Source organism: Loxodonta africana, chromosome 2 (genome assembly GCF_030014295.1).
Source record: "Loxodonta africana isolate mLoxAfr1 chromosome 2, mLoxAfr1.hap2, whole genome shotgun sequence".
NCBI classification, from domain to species: Eukaryota; Metazoa; Chordata; class Mammalia; order Proboscidea; family Elephantidae; genus Loxodonta; species Loxodonta africana.
Genome location: NC_087343.1, coordinates 156,180,004 through 156,204,485, shown reverse-complemented (window position 1 = coordinate 156,204,485; position 24,482 = coordinate 156,180,004). Strand labels below are relative to the sequence as shown.

Here is a 24,482-nt window from a genome sequence, read left to right as displayed (position 1 = left end):
CAACAGATATTCTGATAGTAGTTGTTAAATTCTAAAAGCACTTATGAGCTATAAACCCTATTTAAAAAAAAAAAAAATTTTTTTTTTTTTTTAGCACTGCCATATTCTGTTGTCTTTCCTCCTTATCCAGATTCTAAACTCTTGAGAAAGATAGGATCTTCTTCCTCTGGTTGGTTACCCCAGGTAGCTTAGCACAGGTCTGGGCACAAAATAGGTCAGCAATACTTGCTCACAATTTCAGGTTAAGTGGACTTATCCTGGCTTACCAAATGTCCTTTGATCTTCAGGAGAGATGGCTACTTTAAGAGGTCTAGATAAGGAACTGCCAAAGATTTCAACCCAGCAGCCTTGCCTTGGCACTGGTAGAATGGTGGGATCTCTAATTTTGATACCCGATTTAGCACTAAGACCATGCAAACAAGAGGGCCATAATCTCCTTGGAGAATCAGGAAAGACTGGCCAACGATATAGAAAAATCTATTATCTCAGTATCAAAGTACAAGGAGCAACAAACATGTTTCTTTTATTATGATTTCTACATGGTCATAATGGTTCTCCAGTCATAATGGAAAAAAAAAAAAAAAAAGAATGAGATAAAAAGGAGAAAAGCTAGTTTCCTGGTGACTGGTTTCCCACTTCATGTCTAATTCATAGTCAAATAGAAGGTAACCCCTACCTCCTGACTTTGTTTTTTGTTTTCATCTGCATCATTAAGTGTTTCCACTGAAGGATCTCTGCACATTTCAAACTGGGCAATGGAAGAGGCAATGAAAGGGTACAGAGCAGTAGTTGAGACCCAGATGGTCTCGGTTGGTTCCCTGAGCCCAATCACCATGGCATAGCATGTAACTAACTTCTCAGAATTAATTTACTCATGGACAGTTCTGTGGCTTCTGTTTGTCAGGGCTGCCTAACTCCTGTCCATGGTCCACCCAGGCAAATCACGGGAAGAAGAGACCATGGAGGCATGAACCCAGGAACAACATCTCACTGCCTTAGATTTGAGAAATGATCTGTGAATCTGGTACAGAGCTTACAGGGGCTTTGGCGTGGTCCTCACCCAGGGCTTTGACAATGGCATTGCTTCCACATCAATAACACCCTTCCTTAACCTCAACACTCACAGGTATCCACCAAAGACTCACGCAGCTTGGAGGGACAGCAAGTCTTACTGGAAACACACCCATACTCCTACCTCTAATCCTCCTCCAAAGGCAAACAAATGAAACTATTCCTGGCATTACCCTCCCTTCCTCAGGAAAGCCCCAAAAATCTTTGCCAGGCAGGGAACAGTCCCCCTGGATGGTGTGAAGCAGGTGGAACAATCCCAGTATTTTATGAAAAACAAATCACATCTAGGCACCAAAAAAATAAAAAATCCAAAGTCCCCTCCTTCAGGACCTGTATTAAAAGACATGTTTCCCTTCTCCATTTAGCTGCCTAAGCAACCTCTGTGTATATATACTGTACTCAGCGGTGACTCAGGGGGTTCACAGTTACCAGCTGCAGAAAACAAAGATTAAAGACCACTAGTTGGTACCAGCTGGCTAAAATCAGAGAATATTAAGCAACCTGGCTAGAAATTCAGCCTTGCTTATGCTGATTAACAAATAACTTCAGCTACTGCCAGGTACAGAGGTTTAAACGAAGTAGACAAAAAAGAAAACAGGCTCTTCCTAAAGTCTGGGACAGAACTCTAGGAGAATCTGAGAGCCAGCCAGCATGGCGGGAGGCTCCCTAGACAAGCACAGCCAAGGAACCAGAAGAGACTCACAGCCTATAAGCTGCACATGTTACATTATATTCAGTTCGTGAGGCACTGGTCTACCTCTTGGTGAACAAACACCCTAACTACTAAATAATGGATAAGTAATTAAACTTCCTGGAGGCTAAAGGAGGATTTAAAGCTGCCAACCACTAAAAAGAGGCCTGACTTTCTCAGTCCAAGTTTTCAACTTACACTGTAGTTCCATTTTTATTATAAGTACCTCTTAAATTCATTTTAGAGTCATTTTTCCTCCCAAGCATCTAAAATCCCTTAGTCACTCACTCTCCTTAGGTGGCACAAATGGTTAAACGCTTGATTACTAGCTGAAACGTTGGCTGTTCAAACATACCCAGAGGTGCCTCACAAGACACGCCTGGCTATCTGTTCCCAAAAAGTCACAGCCTTGAAAATCCTATGGAGTAGTTCTACTCTACACACATGGGGTCACCATGAGTTGGAACTGACTCAATGGCAAGTAACAACAATGACAACAAAAGTCTCTCCTAAGGCAAAAATTATCAGACCCATTTTACAGATCTGTTAATACCGTAGAGAGATAGAATAGAAGGGTGCTATCGCACAACCACAGCTTGGAGAGGGTCAGGAAAAGGTTGTGGCATGCTGCTTTCTCACCTTCACCCTGGTGTCTCAAGTGAACCAGTTGCCCTGAAGGCAGTCTATGGCTGGACGTCAAACTATTTTCACTAGAGAAAGGCAACGTTGACTCTCTTTATCCTGAGTCTTATACAACTGTAGCCCGAGAGCGAAGCTGTTCTGGTCATGGCCTCACATTCTTCCTGCAAAGGCTCTGGCTGACAAGATCCATGGGGTGATCTGAAGAAGCATGCTAAGCAGTGTGGGATGAACCACAAGTGAGAACTTTCTGGCTCTTGCAGAGTAGATCTAGTTTCTGTAAAGGATTGGACAGGCAGCCTTGAAATTGGCTGTCTTGGCTACGGGTGCTCAATGCTCAATAATGAAGCAACAAGGGCTGTTTTTGTTTATAGCCTCTGGTATGAGATCACAGTCATGCTAAGGTTTGAGGATGTGAAGACACAAAGGGCTACTGGGGACTCTTCTTTCTGGTGGTGGACACAGAGGTAGCATTGAGCATTCCCAACACAGTCAGGTAGAAGAGAAGCTGAAAAAACATGAATGAGGGAAAGAGACTTGGCTACTACTCGTCCCAGGATGCTTGTACGACTAAAAGAAATTGCTTCTCATGCCCAGCAGCCAGCACAGGCAACAGCCATCACCAAAGCCATCTCAGCAAGATAGTACATCAAAAATCATCAAGGGCAAGAAGCGGTGTGTTAAGAATAATGATATCCCTTAAAAGTGAGATGATAATGTTTAACAAACCTATGACAAAGTAGCCAATCTCCAAATTTAAGGAGAAGGTTTAAATCATGTCCACTGGAAAACAGCTCAAATTCAGATAGGGCCAGAGAGTGAATTCTTGGTGGAATGGCTGACCAAGGCCCTGGTGTGGCGACAACTGGGCATCGTACTCACAGCGAGTTGGGCCGGGTGGGTCTGACCACATCCAGGTCTGGGTCACTAGAATTCATGTTTGGCTGTAGGCTGCTGCTGGAATTCAGGATGCTGTTTGCATTCGATGAAATGACAGATTCCAAACTGGAGTTGATGATGCTGTTCCTTTGTTCCTCTGGGGAAAAAAATGCCACAAGACCCATATTAGTATCGTCCCATGGCGATAGTCTATTCATACATATACAAAAATTAACCAGCTATGTGTTCAGATTGAGACCTCTGCCCCAACGAAGCTAAGAAAAGGACATAGGAAAGGATAAGAATTAAATATGGGAGAGAAGAGGCAAAGGAGAATAGGTGACTCTTGAAACCTTAGAATTTAAAACCTCTGTCTCATATAGACAGGACAGACCTCCCCTTAACATGAGCTAGCCCTTTCCCTAGGGCATTACACCATCAATCTTATCTTCTTCTGACCAGCAAATAGAACGAAAAGCAGCCCCTGTGGGTCGCATACATTCAGCCAGGTACCCTTGGCTTCTGTAACACTCATCTTTTATTCTGAAGTTTTGTCCCAAGTATTGTCCTAATTTCGCAGGCCATGTCCTACGTTCAATTCTATAGCACCTTGCCATACAATACCTACTATTTGGCCATCAACTTCCTTATGTTGCAGTCAGTCCAAATTCCTGACTCCTCCCCAGAAACACTGTTCTGTGTTGCCTCTAGCTCAATCTATTTAATGTTTAACTTGGGGTTAGTGCTTTGATAAACAGATAGGAAATAGGCTGCAGAGTAATCTGCATATAAAAAACTGGGCCCGTGGTCCGAATAGTCATATTAATGCCTGGAGAGTATTACCAAGCCAGGAGGGGGGAAACCTGAGCTCCCTTCAAGACTCCACCAATGACTGGCTATTATGAATTGAATCGTGTCCCCCCAAAAAGTGTGCCAACTTGACTAGTCCATGATTCCTAGTAGTGTGTGATTGTCCATCATTTTGTGCTCTGACGTGATTTTGCTGAGTGTTGTAAATCCTACCTTTATGTTGTTAATGAGGCAGGGTTAGAGGAAGTTATGTTAATGAGGCAGGACTCAACCTGTAAGATTAGGTTGTGTCTTAAATCAGTCTCTTTTGAGATATAAAAGACAGAACCCAGCAGAGACATGGGGACCTCATACCACCAAGAAAAAAGGGCCAGGAGAATAGTGAGTCCTTTGGACTTGGGGTCCCTGTGCTGAGAAGCTCCTCAACTGGTGAAGATTGATGACAAGGACCTTCCTCTGGAGCTGGTACCCCGAATTCAGACTTGTAGTCTCCTAGACTGTGAGAGAATAAATTTCTCTTTGCTAAAGCCATCCACTTGTGGTATTTTTGTTATCCACTTGTGGTATTTTTGTTATAGCAGCACTAGATGACAAAGACACTGACTGTGTGGCCTCAGGCAATATTCATGCATCTTGAATTCTTAGTTAACATATTGTAAAATGGGGAGAATGATAATTCCCTTGCACAGCTTACATAACTGTCATGTGGACCAAGTGGGATCATACGCAGGAATGTGTTTTGTAAACGCCGGGACGCTATTCAAAGAAAATAACTTTGTTTTTTCCCATCTTTAAAACCTTGTAACCATACTTTGAAAAAACATATTTTGGGGGACGATTTAGCTAAATGGCACAGGCGCCACTGCTGGAGTGAATTATTATAGACTTGGAATGTCATTCTCATCCCACATTCATTACAGATATACCATATTGAAATCAACTGATGCTTTTGGCAATCAATCTACTTGTCAAGAAATAAAAATCTGGGTTCACACAGGGCATTTGTATAATCCTCTCACTATACCTTTCTGAAATGAACCAGTGGTATGCTATATCCCTAAAAGGACAAACTGGGCTTATTGTTTAGAGGTTGGCATTTGAATTCTGGTCTCCTTAGGCCATAAAAGGGGTGATGTCATGACAAAAATGCTTTTCCCTTGCACTAGTCACGTCTATAAAAATAAACTATGTCTACGAAATGATGTTAGAGTAATCTTCATATTAAGTACATGCATATATATACACTCATACCCTCTAATGTCTTGGCAAATCCCTAATGCCCTGGATAAAGCTCCATGGAAGAGTTTTAAAACTTCACAAGGCTATTGGGGAGATACCTGAAATTTTAACTGATTTTGAAAACAGTAGATTATTAGATTTTGAAAACAATAGATTATTAGATTTGGAAAACAGTAGATTATTAAATTGATTCCTGAGATTGAGAACTAGCCATATTTCAACGGTTTACATTTCAAACAGAAACAACAACAAAGAAAGAGAAACCAAAAGGGTTAGGTTGAGCCAAGATATAGGAAGACCAATGGCCTGTAATTGGGAACTTGTTACTGCGAAGAAAAACAACTCTAAAATTACATAATTAGGGACCATAGAGAAAATGGATATGCCACTGATCAGCGTAAGTACAATTATCCTCTGCACAAAATAGTCAAGATTCCTGAACAACTGTTAGGAGCCCAAGACCACCATATAAAGAAGGGGCATGAAGATAACACTACTTTGAGGTTCAATCAGAGACATTTTTAGCTTCATACAGAAAGAGGAAAGAATAATTTTACTAACACTAGTTTGAGAAGCTCAAAGGGTCAAGTTTGCACGATATAATTCTCTGAATTCTTAGGAATTAGAACACTATAGCTACAGTCGTATTTCTCGTGTTTATATTTACTTGCCTATGAAGAACTATGATTCTACCAACTTAAAAAAACACTTTTTTCAGAAGTGTTTTGTCGTTGATAGGTGCCATTGAGTCAGTTCTGACCCATAGCAGCCCTATGTATAACAGAACAAAACGTTGCCATCGGGACATTTTTTCCGCATTACAATGAATTACAAAAATGGAGTATCTTAGATGAAACCCTCCTCAGTTTTCGTTTATTCAATGAATATTTATTGAGAGCCTTCTTAGTACAAAGCATGGTCCCCAGACAGTCAACAGACCCCTACACTAATTCTTTTGCATTTTATTCAGACGTATACTATTTATCAACTTGTACATATTTGTTTATATGTAGACCTTCCTCAGTAGCCTAAGAGTGACTGAAAATTGGACATTTGACAAAACTTTGAAATCACAATTTGAAAAGTTATATAAAAAGGCTTTTCTTTACAAAATATCAGAATCCTGATGCACATAAAAAGGTATGGCTCTAAAAATTAGAATTAGGCAAGAGTTTTTAAGAACATACCTATTGTTAAATATTACAGACTGCCCTCTTTATGAGCTAATGAGGAAGGTTGTGGCTTATGGAGCATGGTATTTGTCTGAAACAAAGCGACGAGAGGCGGAAAACAAGGACTCAATCCTCCCTGGGCTAGAAAAGTCAACAGAATAAAACAGGTGGCTACATCTAAACTGAGCTTTAGAATTTCGAGTTTCATCTTTGGTATTTTGTTTACTTGATGGCATTATAACTCTTCTTTTAAAAAATAGATTCCTTTTGAGATTCTATTTTGATATATATCTACAAATCTAGGATCTTTTATACATGGCATAATTTATAAACAAACAAAACAATAACAACAAAAGCAAAAAAGGAGTTCTTTGCCCATGAAGAAAACAATTTATCTTAAGATTTCATAGTTTTGCAGCCAAGATAGCCAAATTGCATCCTAGGGGGCAGGCTTTTTATTAGTATCCCCTGATGGGGCATATGACAAGAAAACCAAGAAACCTGGCACTCTCTGATTATATGACTACTATAGTTTTCTTTGACATATTGTTGTTGTTTTAGTTGCTATCCAGTTGATTCTGACTCATGTTTGACATGAGACCTCTCAGATAATGAAACTGAGAACATCTAAGTGGAAGATCTAAGCTGTTGCTGAAATGCTCACAATCCCTAGTAGAAGGTGAAGATTATTCTAGAGAAGGGGTGGAGAGTAAAAAAAAAAAAAAAAATCAACAACAAATCAAATGTTTAGTGGTTATGACAATCTATACCGAGACAAATTCTAATGCTTTTGGAATGAGTTAAGAAATAAAGGGAAACTGCTTCAGTAATGTCCCTCAAATTAGGAGGATTTTGATCAAGTGGGCCAATGAGTACTTGCTCATGACAAAAGAATATAATGAGAACAGGCAGCCCAGAAGACTTTGTTATTATTTTTTAAATAAAAATTATTTATTCAAATAACAGAGCTGGGCTTGTTGATGCCACTGATGATTCAATCCAGCTCTGGTATTCTCATCAAAAGGTATAAGAACTGATGGAAATTAGGCTTCTGATGAAAAAAAATTATAGGCTAGTCAACTTCAAAAGGAAAAAACACGACCAGCTCTGAGTAAAATCAATAAGATCATAGAGAACCATTTAAATGACAAAAAAAAAAAAAGAATACCCACAACTCAGGAATATTCCTGAACTCCTTGAATTCAGCAAGAATGCTTGCCTTCATGTTTGTCAACAAGAATCTCTCTTCATATTAGTCACAGAAAACCAGAGCCCAGAAGCAAGGAAATACTAAAATAAAATGAATTCCCAAACGATTGTAAACACGTATTGGTCATGCATTGGATGCTTTCAGGAACATATGTTCTATGGGGAATGACAAACTGAGGTGGACTTGGTCCTGAAGGATGCAAACTATTCAAGGCAGGGACATGTTTGTAGCTTGTGTGGCCACACAGAATACCACGCATCAGTTAGAGTGACCTGCAAGGTCAGAGTTTGCTAATACATTCCTTGTGCCCAGCCTGGTACCATACACAGGGAAGCTCCATGAATGGTTATGAGATAAATAATAAATATAAGGGAGCAATGAGCAATCAAAATTTATTCTGCTGGAATGGGAAGAGGCAGTTTTGTGTGACTAAATTTTTCAGGTGCTTCAGGCAGGGACCACTAATGTCCTTGAAATCCATGTACTGGTTACAGTGGGCAGTCTTTGTTTTTTGTACAAATCAGGAGTGGAAAAACATGAGTATGCAACCAAATCGCTGCAACTAAAAAAAGAAAGCCACAGCATAATTTTGGTGATATTGTACTTGTTCTGGGGGTTGCCATGGAAATCTGGGAGCTAAGCTATTTTACTTTCCATATTTACCAAGTGACTCCAGCTCACTCTAATGGCAACCCCATCGCTTATGAGAGGCAGTCTCTCTTTATCACAGAACCTAGAGCCGAGGCCAGGAAAGAACACGCAGAGCCAAGCCAAATTCACACGTCTTGGCAGGCCTGAACATGCCTATCCCACAGAATACACAGAGCCAGAGGGTAAATATGAAACTAAGATCTTCAACGTCACTTTGAGGTTTCCCACCGGGCATGGAAGTCTTTCAGAATACAGGTTAATGTCTCACCTTTCCATGATGTATGAGACCCAATGTCAAAAGAAGAGCGAAGAGGACCCTTCTTTAACAGCAACTCGTGATGCCTCACAGAGCCAAAAGGAGGGAAGTGTCCTCAAACATGAAGGGGTTACCAGACAGAGGAAAGTTTTGCAAAGACACAAGGTTTTACGCAAAGAGTAGGAAGGCAAAAGCAAAATACCTAGAGGCTTTCCCAGGCTCTGATGGGAAGAGAGGTGTGCTTTCTCCTCCTTATTAAAGTTTTGCAATCAAGTCTGTAATGTATCATCTTGACAGTACAGGATGATAATAGGATGGCAGCTTAATGAATTTTGCAATACAAAATGATGAGTACACAGCAGTTTCTTAGTTCCCCATCTCTGGGAAACAACCAAGAACATGGGAAGCTTGGAATCAGACCTCCGAGAGCAATTTCCCCCCTCTAGCTTTTTCTTCTGATAATAGTGGCATGCCAGAGCACACTGAAATCTGAGGTGGTCTGATTTCATGCTTCCCCAGTCTCAGCTCCTATAATAAAAATAATCTCAAAACACAGTTTGGGCAACATGCTTACACAAAAACCAAAAACCAAACCCACTGCCATCAAGTCAATTCCGACTCACAGCAACCCCATAGGACAGGGCAGAACTTCTCCATAGGGTTTCCAAGGAGTGGTTGGTGGATTTGAACTAACGACCTTTTGGACGGACTAAACAGTGAGCTGATAAGTGAACAATTTCCTCAATCAGTTGTTTTGACCATAGCAGATAGTATACAGTATTAAAATTTCTGGCAGGTTTTCTTCAGCAAAACCACCACTGATTTTTGATCCTGGGTAGTCTGGCTGACTTATCCGCTCCCCATGGTGTTCATAATAAGCATTTTCTTTGCAAAGAGAAAGAATGCAAATAAAACTGGGTTTAACAAAAGATTGGGAAAGTCATGGTGGCTGGTCTAGGACTAAAATGACGTACAGGAATGAGACACGGCTATACAATAAAGAAGCCGGCCCTGAAACAACATCGTTTCAAAAACTACAAAGTAGGAAGGAGCCTAATTAATGGCTGCATAGTGGGCTGAATGAGCAGATACTCCACTACTCACGACACAGCCCTATTTTCTACCTGAGAACCTAGATTTGAGTAGAGACGGTCTCCCTTTAACCTGTGATTGATTCCCCATTAATCAAGGGAGTCCCCATATAGAACTCTAACTCTACTGCTTATTTGGAAGAAGCAAGTTATATATCTATTTATTTTTATACCATGACTCTGTCCAAAAAGGATTTGAGATGGTGAACGGAATATACAATTAGGAGATTTTATTGCCAATAACTTAAAAATAAGTCAATACAAAGTCTACATGCATTCCTCTCTGGGTTAGAAAGGACAGAAAAGCACGTGCACGCAAATACCCTGTGACCCACTCCCCAGCTGTGTAAACCTTCAGTCATTTTTCTACGCACAGAAATGTATACATTTACATTTTTCTTTTAACAAAGTGGGGTTACAACATACCAAATTTTAAGTTACTTGCTTTGTTCAATGAGTGATGATGCCATTGATAAAGGTCTGCAATATGCTTTTTTTTTTTCATTTAATGATCTATCTTGAACTTTTTCCCTGTCATCAGCTTTCCACAGTATCATTTTTTAATGGCCACACCCACTGTGTGGTTTTTCAGTCACACGTGGTAACCACACATAATTAAACCAACAGCCACACTGCACCTCCTGCAGCCTGTGTGACAATAGGAATCCATGTGGATAAACATGTCATTTGCCAAAGCAAATAGTGTTTTTGGAGCACCCGGGGTTTGCAAGAGGCAGCCTAAGGAAAGGCGGAGTCTACAGTTTTGACTACTCATAGACAAGCATTATGTAAGCCTTTGAATAGTATGAATTTCCAGTTATTTTTCAACAAGGAAGACACACAGGAGAAGTATAAAAGTTGAATTCGCAACCTTTTACTGGGCCTATCTGGGAGACAGTCCAGGATGAATTAACTACACTAAAAGAATTACCTAGTAATCAGAGCTATAATCCCTGCACCTAGTTAACATGATCCACGTAAAAGAAAGCCTAAGAACCCATTCTCATCCCCCACCGAAGCTGTACATCTTATCACAGGCTGCTAATGCATTTGCACTCCAGCATCAAACAGGGCCAAGGAGGCTCCACATTACCCTCATGTATGGGCCTCTCCTTTGGAATCTGCAGACTCCAGAGGGAACTACTTTCTTAGCCAATTGCAAGGTAAGACTATAGCCTGATAATGGTCATCGTAATAGCAGCTAACATTTATTAGGTGCTTACTGTGTTCTAGGCCCAGCATCAAGCACTTTACATACACTGGCTCACTTACTTGTGGTAATTACACTCTGAGGAAAGTATTATTAGTGATTGATTTTACAGATGAAAAAATGGAGGCTCAAGAAAGAAAAGCTGACTTTTCTACTCCTGGTCTTTGAGCCCATAGGCGATAAAGATGGTACTTAAACAATGTGGTCTGGCTGCAGAACTCACGCTTTCAACCACTATGCCCTAAACTCCCAGAGAGAATCTGAGAGATTCTCTGGTAATGATAGCAGTCATGAAACCCTGACTTTCCCCACCTTCTTAAGCCAGTGCGTCTCTTGCTTTAGTTAGCATCAGCATCGCCAGAGAACGTGTTAAAAATACAGATGCCTGGGCTCCAACTAAAACCTCCTGATTCAAAATGTTCCAGGGTAGAGACTAGGCATCTATATTTTTAACAAGCTTCCTAGTTGATTCTTATGCATGCTCAAGTCTAAGAACCACTGTTACACAAGAAATGGATTTCAACATCTTTGTATAACTACTAAAAATTGGGGAAAAAACAAGTCATAAATGTCACTTTGCAACCACCTGGAAGAAATCTAAAGGGCATAAGGCCTTGTTCCCTCCAATCCTTCTGGCTCTATCTTCTACAGTTGCCCAGGAAAAGTATGGCTTGTGCGTCAGTATCTTTCACCTAGATATACCAGTTCACCTTCTGCTGTCTGATGTATCTGTGTGGAAACGTGGAGATTAAACAGTGATCTCCTTTGCTACCATTCATCTGGCAACACAGTTGAGAAACCTCACTCCATCTCTTTGGAGGTGATCACAGATGAGGGCGATTGCCTTGGCCCAGCATAGTAAAGCTCCCACTGAACGCATACTGCTCTCTGCCTAGCTGGTGCTAGATTTCAAGGGAGGCTGTCACGTGGCTGCAGCCTGCCAGTACGCATATTGAGAAACCCATTCATTATGGTCCAGCTGCCCCCACGGCAGGCCTGGAAGTGGTACAGATGGCTTTTATTGCTTCCGTAGTTCAGTCTGTCTAAGTTTTCTCAACTGTGTCTCAAGAACCAACAAAGGTGGCCTTTTGGAGACAACATGGCATGACAAAGGGAGACCACCTGGGTACAAATTCCTTCTTTGTCATTTGCTGGTTGTGTGACTGGATTGCATAACCTCTCTAGCCTCAGTCTACTCGTCTGTAAAATGTGGATAATGAGAACCTACCTCACAGAGTTATCATCAATTGTGAAGATGAGATGAGATAATGATGGGCTTTAGCAGACTACCTGATACATTAATTAAACACTCAATCATTTTGACTACCATCAATTTTATTTACCTATTTTTTTGTAGTTGTTGTTATTGAATGAGGTTCTAATTTAGTTTGGCCCCAAGGTTCTATATAAAATGCATCCATTTCATCTTCCACATTAGTCCCATACCTCTTTACAATCAGACATTTTCCCTTAGAAATAAGGTTGGGTTTTCAGGCTGTGTCACACAAGCCAACACTCACAGAACCACATCTCCTCTAAAACTGCCACAAGTTGGAACTGGAAGGCAGGATAGTGACTGGTTCACAATGTAGGCTTTGAAGTCAGACAGACTAGGTCTGAATCTACTACTTTCTGAGTACATTATTTAATATCGATTTCATTTTCCTCCAGCTATAAAATAGGGACAGTGTCTATGTTACACGATTGAGATGTTGTACCTAGTTCAACCATTAGATAAATTATGCAGCTATACATCTTAATATGCTCGGATGGCACAGTGGTTAAATGTTAGGGTGCTAACCACAAGGTCGGCAGTTCAGATCCACCAGCCGCTCCTTGGAAACCCTATGGATAAGTTTCACCAGAAAAAAAAATCAATTTTTATGGGAAGATGTTTTCCACATTCAATTTGGGAACATATCTTTCCATAGTCTTCTCTTTAGTTCTAGAGACAAAGGCTACTCCCTGCTACCCACAGAAATATTCTCTTCTATGCTCCCTCTGTTAAGCGTCACAGACTACCTGTCTGTCCTTTGGGCTAAACTACGACCCTCATTTTCTTTAGCATCTTTCTCAAAATTCTCCTTTTCAGAAAATATTCCTTGACCAGTCACAGACAACTTTGATATCTAGTCCTCTCCTCGTTAAAATATTGAGTGGTTTCCTAATGATTTGCACTTGTTATGATGCTTCCTAAATCCTGCATTTTCCTATCATTTGCTTTATCCTTTTTCACAAATCTTAATCTTGGAGGCCACTCCATGTCATTCCTAGGCCCACTTTCACCACACATGGATTTTATGCTATGAGGGGTCACATGCTACCTTCTAACTGACCCAAATTCCCACCTAGCAGAACACACGAGAAGCCATCTAGCTCCTCATTCTGGGAGGAGGCGACTGCCACTGTAAAGATACAAGAAAAATGCCACCTGCAGAAGATCCCACTAATACTCACAGATCAAAGCAGAAGAGTCTTATGCAAGTGCCTGGGTGCACAACTGGTTTACCTACACAGAATGAAAAACTCCTTCTGGCAAATAAGACACTCATCTATGAGCATCAACTAATACACCAGACACTTCCAGGAGTCTGAAGTACAGGTACAAAGACAGAGGACCGCATCTGTGAAGCTCCGAAGGTCACCCCATAAGCTCCCTCTCAGGGAGGCAAGTGACAAACTGAGGCCCAGAGAGTTGGCATGTTTTACGTCCAGGAGAAAATGGGCCCCAACCTGTGCACAAAGCAAAGGCACTGCCAAAAGGCAGCAACAGAAAGGAGAAAAATGTGTGCAGACAATAAAAAACTGGAACCACTCAACAGAAAGCACTCAAGTGAGCTACTCAAGGAGCTTCGGGCTCGTTAAGCATCTCAACTAGGGACCAAAGAGAGGGCTGACCAATGGAAAGCAGAGAAAATATTAAACTAGAAGTACATCAATGAGGAGAAAAAGAATATAATTGGACTCAAAAGAGATCAGGCAGACAGACGTAAGAAAGAATGAGGTTCTGAAAAATATTAAGTTTGAAAGTAACAGGGAAATGTGTGCATATGTTTGTGTGGGTATGTACGTGTGTGTGTGTGCGTGTGTGTGTGTGAGAGAGAGAAATGCCTCTACCAGGGTATTTATTCTCTGGCAAAAACGTGAATAAAGATAAGATCACACCAAATATGCACAAGTGTCACAATGAACCAAAAATGCCTAGCACAAAATGGATATATGAATGGTGTGTGTCCACTGTGATTCAACTGATACTATCTGAACCCCACTGTAGTCAAGTGAACAAAAGACACTTGAATTTGTATATTTAAATTAAGGAGAGAGGATCTTAATCAGACAAAAACTAAGAGAGAGGTCTGTGGACCCCAAACTGAGGTACGCGTCCCACTAGTGGTATACAAGATGATGCTAAGGTGAGAAGCAATGGGCATTTTTGTCTTGATTAATTATCTTAGTTATTATTTTAATGTATATTAGGGGCAGTACAGCAAAGCCATCAAACTCATGTTTTCATAGATTTTACTGATTAGGATGAGGCCATGTGAAGAAGTGACCTGCTTTAAAACCAATTTAACAATTTGAAGTAATATATAAGACAAACAACAGGGCATGGGTTATGTGGTTGTGGCCCAAATGGTGAATAAGGGTTTATATAAGTGATTGAAGTTTGGGAAGAGGCAAGCTAGGTATAAACTGGCCTCAAAGTGAAAAACAACATTATCTGGAAACATACAATTTGTTAACAAATCACCTGCAGAATCTTTACCTGTACTTTAACTCCAAATAGTAAACTCAGCAAAAGTGTTTTGATAACGCAAATTCTTATGTACTGGTCCCACAGACCAGATGAAACAAAGGGCAAGGTGTGTGATAACTCTGCAGGGCTCTGTTACCTGCTCATCTAGCAGTGCCAGTGGCTGTTTACAGCCTGGGAGGGGCTGAGTTGTGGTGAGAACCTTCCAACTCCTGACAGTCTCCCTCACAGCATGCCAGCTTGGATATTGTTCTAGTTTCCCAGAACAAAAGAGTCTCCAAAACAAATTATAAAAAGCATTATATATATATAAATATACATTTCAATTACAATATAAAATATAAATACATAAACTTTTCAATTAAAATGTTTCTTCTCTGAGAAAGAGGAGAAAAGCTAAGGACCCCCACAAATATCCAAGCATATGGAGACTTCGGGCCTGTTCCCCAAGGAGGAAAATTCCCAATGTATTTACTAACCCTATGGAAAATGCGTTGCTTTGCTAGCTCCCTGTTTTCTATCCCTCTGTCCACCATCTGCAGACAGCGATGCAGCAGCTTGTTCTGAAGCTCAGGCTGGTCTGCTTTCACACACCTGTAACTTTCATCCTTTGCCTTGTGTAATAAAATTAATCTTGAGCAAAGATCTAATTTATTTTCTGCTAATCTCAACAGACTTTCTTACATACTCCGAGAGTATACTTTAAAGCCTGTTCCAAAGCTGCTTCTGCTTCAGTCCTACCACCATCCCATGACTATTTTCCACTCGGAGGAATTTGCCAATATTGTCTAACCTGTCCTGATCTGTGTTGTACATTGCTTAGTACCAGACATGAGGTGACCTTGGCTCTCCTGGAAACCCGAGAAGCACATCAGCCCGTAACACGATGCCTTGCTCAACAGATGTGGGTGAGGCCAGTCCTGTTCCAAGCGTTCTCTGGTACACTTGGAGGGGCCAGGCCACGTATAGACCACAGTGAGAATGACCCCAAGCCAGATATTTAAGAAGAACAAGGGCTGTCATGAGAAGGGAAACTAAAACCAAACCAAACTCATTGTTCTCTAATCTATTCCGACTCATAGCGACTCTAGAGGATAGACTAGAGCTGCCAACAGGGTCTCCAAAGCTGTAAATCTTCACAGAAGCAGACTGCCACATTTTTCTCCCACGGAGTGGGTGGTGGATTGGAAGTGTCGATCTTTGGGTTAGTGGCAGAGCAGTTTAACCACTGCACCACTAGCGCTCCTAATCAGAAGGGAAGCCAATCCCAATATGTGGTCAAAAGCCCTAACACTGGGTATATACTTTGACCTAGAAACTCTTCTAGGAATTCATTTTCAGGAAATGATTATGAATATAAGATTTAGTTACATGGAAGACAACAATAGCTTTACTTATAAAAAACAAAAAAACTAAAACAACCCAAATAGTGTGAAATATTTTGTTGTTTTTAGGAGTCATCAAGACATTTCCAACTCATAGCGACCTATGTATAACAGAATGAAACACTGCCTGGTCCTGCACCATCCTCACAATAGTTGCTATGTTTGAACCCACTGTTGCAGCCACTGTGTCAGTTCATCTCTTTGAGAGTCTTCCTCTTTTTACTGATCCTCAACTTTACCAAGCATAATGTCCTTCTCCAGGGACTAGTCCCTCCTAATAACATATCCAAAGCAAGTGAGACGAAGTTTCACCATCCTCACTTATAAGGAGCATTCTGGCTATACTTCTCCCAACACAGATTTGTTCGTTCTTCTGGCAGTTCATGGTATATTCAATATTCCTTGCCAAGACCATAATTCAAATGCATCAATTCTTCTTCAGACTTCCTTTTTCATTGTCCAGCTTTTGCATGCATCTGAGATGACTGAAAATACCATGGGTCAGGTTCACCTTAGACCTCAAAGTGAGACCTTGCTTTTCAACACTTTAAGGAGATCTTTTGCAGCAGATTTGCCCAGCACAATACATCATTTGATTTCTTGACTGCTACTTCCATGGGCATTGATTGTGGAACCAATATTGCAACTAGAGGCTTCAATTTCTCTTTCTGTTCTTTTCGCTTCAGAAATGCCGAGCGTGTTCTTCCCTTTTGGTTTTTTTAATTCAGGTCTTTGTACATTTCATTATAATACTGTCTTAGCCTAGGTTCTCTAGAGAAGCAAAACCAGTGCAGTATATAAACATACAGAGAGAGAGCTTTATATAAGGGAAATGGCTAACATGGCTGTATAGCGTGAAAAGTCCGAAGTTTGTGGGTCAGGCTGGAGGCTTCTCCTGACTCATGTAGCTGCAGGTACCGGTGAATCCAAGATCGGAAGGTCAGGTAGCAGGCATCTGGTTCACAGGCTGTGGAAGCCGATGAATCCCAAGACTGGCAGGTAAGACTGCAGGTAAGTTGCTAGCTCAAGTCCCTAGAACTGGAGGTCAGATAAACAGTAGCCAGCTGCAGTTTCCAGATGAGCAAAAGCCAGCGAGCCTTGCCAGAAAGTCTACCTATATTGGATGCAGGTCCCATCCCCAAGCCAACTCACTGGCTGCTCACAACAGATCTCATCATGGAGGTGATAACATAATATCAGATCTCATTATGGAGGTGATTACATGATTAAAAAGCCAGGCTATATCATAACTGCCAAACCACTGAGGATCATGGCCCAGACAAGTTGACGTACAACCTTAACCATCCTAAATACTTTGTTTTCTCAAGCCGTCCTTTGAAATCTTCTCTTCAGCTCTTTTACTTCCTTTGGCTTTAGCTACTCTATGTTCAATAAGAAGTTTCAGAGTCTCTTCTAACATCCGTTTTGGTCTTTTTTTTTCTCTCCTGTCTTTTTAATGACTTTTTGCTTTCTTTATGTATGATGTCCTTGATACCCAGTAACCCCTGTGCCGTCGAGTCGACCTCAATATCATCCCACAATTCATTTGGTCTTCAGTCATTAGTGTTCAGTGAGTCAAATCTATTCTTGAGATGGTCTCTAAATTCAGATGAAGTATACTCAAAGTTATACTTTGGCTCTCATTGGCTTGTTTTAATTTTCTTCAGCGTCAACTTGAACTTGCATACAAGCAACTGATGGTCTGTTCTGCAGTCAGCCCCTGCCCTTGTTCTGACTGACGATATTGAGTGTTTCCAGCATCTCTTTCTACAGATGTAGTCGATATGATTCCTATGTATTCTATTTGGTGAGGACCACGTGTACAGTTGTCAGTTATGTTGTTGATAAAAGGCATTTTCAATGAATAAGTCATTGGCCTTGCAAAATTCTATCACGTGATCCCTGGTGGTGTTTCTATCACCAAGGCCATGTTTTCCAACTACTGATCCTCCTTTGTGTGTTTTTGCATTCCAATCACCAGTAATTATCCATGCATCTTGATTGCATCTTAGATCAATTTCAGACTGCAGGATTTGGTAAAATATTCAATTTTTTCATTTTTGGCATTAGTGGTTGGTGCATAAATTTGAATAATAGTCATATTAACTGGTCTTCCTTGTAAAAAAAACCCATAACCCGTTGGCATTGAGTCGATTCCAATCCGATAGGACACAGTAGACTGCCCCATAGTTTCCAAGGAGTGCCTGGTGGATTCGAACTGCTGACTTTTTGTTTAGCAGCTGTAGCACTTAACCACTACACCACCAGGGTCTTATCTGTAGGCGTATGGATGTTATCCCATCACAGACAGTGTTGTATTTCAGGACAGATCTCAAAATGTTCTTTTTCATGATGAATGTGACACCATTTCTTTTCATTTTGTCATCCCCGGCATAACAGATCATATGATTATCTGATTCAAAATGGCCAGTATCAGTCCATTGCAGCTCACTAATGCCTAGGATATTGATCTTTATGTGTTCCATTTCATTTTTGATGATTTTCAATTTTCCTTGGTTCATACTTCATAAATTCCACGTTCTGATTACTAATGGATGTTTTGCAGCTGTTTCTTCTCATTTTAAGTTGTGCCATACCAACAAATGAAGGTCCCAAAAAAGCTTTACTCCATCCACGTCTTTCATGTCTACTCTACTTTGCAAAGGCAGGTCCTCCCCATTTGTATTCTGAGTACTTTCCAACCTGAGGGGCTCATCTTCCAGCACTGTATCAGTGTTCTGCTGCTATCCGTAAGTTTTCCACTGGCCAACCTTTTTTTGAAAATAGAGTGCCAAGTCATTCTTCCTAGTCTGTCTTAATCTGAAAGCTCTACTGAAACCTGGCCAGCATGGATGGCCTGCTGGTATTTGAAATACTGGTGGCATAGCTTCCAGCATCACAGCAACATGCAAGCCTCTACAGTACGACAAACTGACAGACAAGTGGTGGGGCACTAATACACCAACGTATAACCATATGATGAGACAGTGTAATGTCTTTTAAAGCAGTGATGTTCTGGGGGCAGAGAAGAGTCATTCTCAAGAGTTCTAAGGAAGATCATTACTTTTGAAATACGTGGGGTTAAAAAACATTTTTTTTATATATTACAAAGAGAAAGAAGCCAATCCAGATATGGAACCTCTCTACTAAAAAAAAAAAAAAAGCAAATCACTGCCCTACCCAAGGTGCCTTTACTATACCTTGTGAATAATAATAATATACCACCATACAGCATTTACTGAACAGTTACTCTGAACGAGGTACTCTTTAAAGTACCTTAATCCTTCCAACAGCCTATGTGGTAGAAACTGTTATTATCCCTGTTTTACAGAGGCAGAGACTGGGGCCCCAAGATGTTAAATAACTTGCCTCAAGTCCCACAGAGCTGGTAAGAAGCAGAGCCAGAATTCACACAAGGGCAATATGGCTCCATGGTGTGTGATTTTAACCATTCTGTTCTACTGTACATCACTTAACATACATATGTCTATGAGACATGTCTACTTCCCTTACTCAATTCTGAACTCCTTAAAGACAGGGTCTTAGAATCTTTATCTTTCCAGTCCCTGGTAGGCATTGTTTATGTGTCAGCTACATGAATAAACAGCCTTGGTACTTTCATGTGATTAAATAATAACAGTTGCAGCAGCTCTTAGCTATTGGGTCTTGCTGAGCTCCTGGCCTTGTGCCAGATGCTTAAATGCATCATTTCATTTAATCCATGGACCTTCTCTATGAGGTGGGTACTATTATCCCTATGTGACACATGAGCAAACTGAGGCTCAAAGAAGTTAGGTGACTTGCCCAACCAGTGGCACTGCACAAGAACCCAGGTCTGGCTGACTTCAGGTAGAGCTTTAGCCCTCAAGTCCTCTACTGCCCTAGTCACCTCTTTGCCAAAGCTAAAACAAGACTGAGTGTTTCAGGTCCTGGTAACTGATCATTGCAAAGAATTCAGAAATCCTGAGATTAAAAAAAAAGATGTGATTTAATTGTGGTGATTACACTTGGGTTGTCAGGACAGGAATGGTTATTATTCTCTAATTCATGAATTAATTTCAAATATTCATTAAGGCACGGTAGTAGGTAGTGCAGTCAGGAGAGCAAGGTGCTGCCCTCCCAGAGTTACATTCTAGTGCTGCATGTGACACACTAATATGCACTCAATTACACGCTGAGAAAAGGAAAAGAAAGTGGTTCTATGGGAGCCACTGAAAAAAAGACAGCTCGGAAGACTGCCTGAGCTGAGCTTTTATTGTGCAGCAGGAGGTGAAAGGCTCAGTTCTTTGCCCATAGATCTGTGACCACTGGCCCTTGCCTTTCATTCTCAGCAATATTGCTTCCTAGTCTATCAGGCTCACTCAGCATTGGAACCTGGGAGGGCGCAAAGGCACACAGTTCTGAAGACCACAGAAGGCCGGGAGCCCACTGAGACCGGTCAGAGGTGTCCACCCCAAACAGCACAGAGGGGATCTGGGATGTCCCTTGAGCATCATGCTGGCCCTGAGCCACAAGACTCACGTTTCTCTGTGGACTGCACAGCGTGGAAGAGCGTCAGGGGCCTCTCGCTGCAGGATGGAGGCTTGGAGTCACTGCTCTTCTTCCGAGACAGGTGCAACTGGGCATTGGTGAGCGGCGCATCTGGCACAGTGTTAAATATCTGCAAAGAAAGTTCCACAAAAAGGTCACACACTTGCATGAACGAAGGAGAAGGCACACACCTGAACCAGCACAACTGAAGGCTTGGAGGCATCTTGGAATCAGCAAGATCTAAAATGACCACCAGCATTTAATCAGGACTTTATTTTAAACATCTCTAGGAACTGGCGTTAAACATTCTCTTTCGGAGGCTCATCCCAGAGCTTGGGAAACATTCACTTCCATTTCTAACCACCTCTGTTATAACTTCAGCTCATCTCCTTTTTGCTCTTCTCTCCAGGGGAAGTGTAAAGCAGCTGTGCTAAGTATAAGCCATTGACTGTTAAAACTGCTTAAAGGTTGTTAATTTTTATTGTGGTGAAATATACATAACAAAATGTTTGCCATTTCAACCCATTTTTACATGTACAACTCAGTGACATTAATTACATTCACCATGTTGTGCAATAATCACTACTCTCTGATTCCACATTTTTCCAATACCCTTAACAAAAACTCTGTAGCCCTTCAGTACTTACAGCTTTTTGACTATTTTTGTCCACAAACAATTAATCAAAATCCCTTCACTTTTGGTTCTGTTTCCTAGTTCTTGGCAATTACTTCACATTCTCCTTAGAATGTGAAACGTGCATTTAAGTAACATTCCCAAAGGAATCCAACAATCACCAGCAGGGGCACCGTTTCCCAGTCCTCATCCGTTACCTCAGACGGAGCATCCTTTTTGATCAGCAGCTCTGTGTTAGCTTTGATGCTGAGCTTTCTTTTTCTCATTTAAAAGGTAGAGAAAGTTTTTTTTTCTTTTTTTCACCCTTGATGATAACAGTAACATATAAATATTACAGACTTTTTTAAAAAATTAGGAAAGTATCTAGAAGAAAACAGAAAAGCTCCCCAAATTCCACAATGTAGAGATAACCAATGCTAACATTTAGATTTGAATTTCTTATGAGCTTTTTTTTTCCAGCTTTATTACTACTTTTTAAAAGTCTATGGTAAAAAAAAAAAAATGAGAGAAAATTAATAGATAAAACCATGATAACTTCTCATCTTTTCTTCCAGAGATAAATGTGTGGCAGAGTTCAATAATAACGGCCAAAATGTATATGGTGCTTACTGTGATTAGATACCTCCCTGCACTGAACACTCCCTAGGGATCAGCCACTGTACTGTGTGCTTCACATGTACCGTATTTTTACACAAATAACACGTACCTTCCACACTCCTTTGCCAATCGTGCCCTTCCCCTGCCAGGTATTTTTGTAAGGGCACTATGCTAGTTTTTTTTCCATATTAATACAAAAAACTGGCATAGTGCGTGCTTATGAAAATACCTTGAGGCGAGAGGGTATGGTTGGCAAACAAATGGAGAAGATGTGTGTTATTTGCATAAAAATATGGTAGCTCACCCAGTTCTTCGCAACCTTGCACAACAGGCACTGCCCTCACCATTTTATAATGAAGAACCGAGGCACACAGAGGTTAACTAATTTGCCACAACCACAGACATAATTACAGTTGATAATATAGTTCTTCAGCTTCCTTTTTAAATGCATATAACAACACCCATTCATTCTATCAATAAAGATCTTTTGAGCATTTACTTTATACAAGGCACTCTGCATATCACAATGAATGAGGCAAACATGGTCCCAGCCATGAGAGAGTGTACATTCCAGAAGCTACCATCTAGTTTGTCTTTGCCATGCCAGACACTGGACTAAGTGCTTTGTATGAATTATCTCATTAAATGGCGAAATACACTTAAAAAAAAATTCAGTCCTTAAATTTGTGTCCTACAGATTTCACTAATATTGTAACACTTTCTTTTTCTTTAAAAAAAATCTTCAAAAGATGATTCGTAATGGCTGCATAACACCCCCCCCCATATTAAGATATGGATATCCCTGGGTGGCACAAATGGTTTGCTCTCAGTTGGTAATTGAAAAGTTGGTGGTTTGAACTCACTCAGTGGCACTGTGGAACAAAAGGTCTGGCAATCTGCTTCTATAAAGATGACAGCCAGGAAAATGTTTTGGAGCTGTTCTACTCTCTATAACACATGGAGGGGTACCATCAGTTGGAATTGACTCAATGGCATCCAACAATGACAACATATTAAGATATCAGGATTTATTCATCCAGTCATTAGCTCTTTGGAGCTAGCCCCCTTCTAGATGTTGTCTTTCCAAGGAAGGAAAGAGAACAGGATGAGTAACAGGAACGTGGTGGTGCTAACCCACTCCCTTCTCCTTTGATTGGCCCTAGACACACCAGAGTCTGTCTCATGATCCTCTCCCCATTGTGTGTGTATTTAAAAGCAGAACTCGAAAGCTGATAAAAAGAAAACAAACTCTTAAGAACTGTAAGAATTTCAGCTGAAACAGCTGCTGTTCGTGGGTTGGCAGGTTCTTGGGCTAAAATGATGCCAGCCAGCTGGTTAAGTCAGTCTTGCTCCCAAACACAGCTGTCCGAAAACAGCATTATCATATTTTCCCCAGGGGACTGAGATTTTTCAACAAAATAAACAGAATCACTACACAGTTGAGTTGAATTGGGGCTAGGGTATAAAGGAGAGAAGGAGACTTAAAACAAAACCACAACAACAACAACAATAAAAACTGGGTTCCAGAGGAGCTGGAACCCCTAAAAAATAAGTTTACCAGTGCCACACATGTCTCTTAGCCTCTTATGGAGTCTCTGTAAGTGGAAGAAAAGAGAAAGGCTGTGGTTGTTGATGGTCTCCAGTTCTGATGCCCCTAAAAAACTTTCTCCCATTTAGCTGGTTCCCCAAACAATGTTGAGTCATGGCTACTCCAAATGACAACCTAACCAGGTACCGTTGTCATCGTCATTTTAAAATGGTTTCCATGTATGAGTGTTTGCACCTGCCAGGCACTGTGCTAGGTGCTTTACATGACTTATCTCTATGCAACAGGTCAACTCTACATAGTAAGTATGGTGACCACTTCACGATGAGAGGTTTCCTGGCCTGACACCTAGCTAAGAAGGAGTGGGGCCAAGAGGGGAGCCCCCAGGCCTGCAGTTTCTAACAACCACACTCTCCACCACCTCAGCTGTTGTTCAGTTCATCTTTCCTAGCCAATCTTCTCTACAGAAACCAATGTCTCAAACCCACAAGTATGGATTTCAACAAATAATGGTGTCCATTCACACCCTTCTGTCTCTGGCCTCAAGTACAGCATCTTCAGCAATCCCCAGCTTGGAAAATGAATTCAGAGTTAGTGATAGGCCTGATTCTCATGCTCCCCAACCCCACCACTTATGTCTGGCCTCCAAATTTTGTTTCTCTTTTCTTAATGAGTTACAGAGAATGAGATCCTCTCCCAGCTGTAGTGGGAGTGGAGGAAATGTATGTATATTTTAATTTCAACTGTCAAACTGGAGTAAATGCTAGAGAAACAAAGAGGAATAAAATGTGAAGAAGGACCATGAACTTAGACAGATGCATGAAAAATTGCTTCCAAAACAATGTTTATACACAGCAGAGTGGGAAGAAACATGGAAACACCAATGAGGGATAATTTCGTTCTGCTCATTGACTGTTTTTTCTAAAATAAATGTTATTCCAGCTCACTAGAATTAGCTCTGAAAGAGTACAAGTGGTTTGTGATAGGCTGCTAACCTAAAGGTCGGCAGCTGAGGAGGCGGGGCCAAGATAGCAGAGTAGTCAGATGCTTCTGGTGATCCCTCTTACAATGAAGACCCCCCAAAAAACAAATGAAACGATTATATATATGACAAGCT

The 24,482-nt window shown here is 40.9% G+C and overlaps 1 protein-coding gene across 19 annotated transcripts in view; it reads right to left on the bottom strand.

The window, feature by feature from the left end:
* Positions 1-24,482, bottom strand: part of ARHGAP26 (Rho GTPase activating protein 26) — a 544,325-nt gene that overhangs the window by 123,436 nt on the left and 396,407 nt on the right. For 18 of the 19 annotated variants that reach the window (XR_002786201.2, XM_064277594.1, XM_064277597.1 and 15 more), the window contains 2 exons: positions 20,580-20,718; positions 3,284-3,437 (listed from right to left, as the gene is read on the bottom strand). Coding sequence is in view for 18 of the 19 variants with exons in the window: in XM_064277594.1 (XP_064133664.1) it covers positions 3,284-3,437; positions 20,580-20,718 (293 nt within the window). In the remaining variant the exon portion in view is untranslated. Of the gene's footprint in view, positions 1-51; positions 2,910-3,283; positions 3,438-20,579; positions 20,719-24,482 lie in introns of those variants that run through there. The other variant, XM_023550236.2, reaches the window with a different exon arrangement.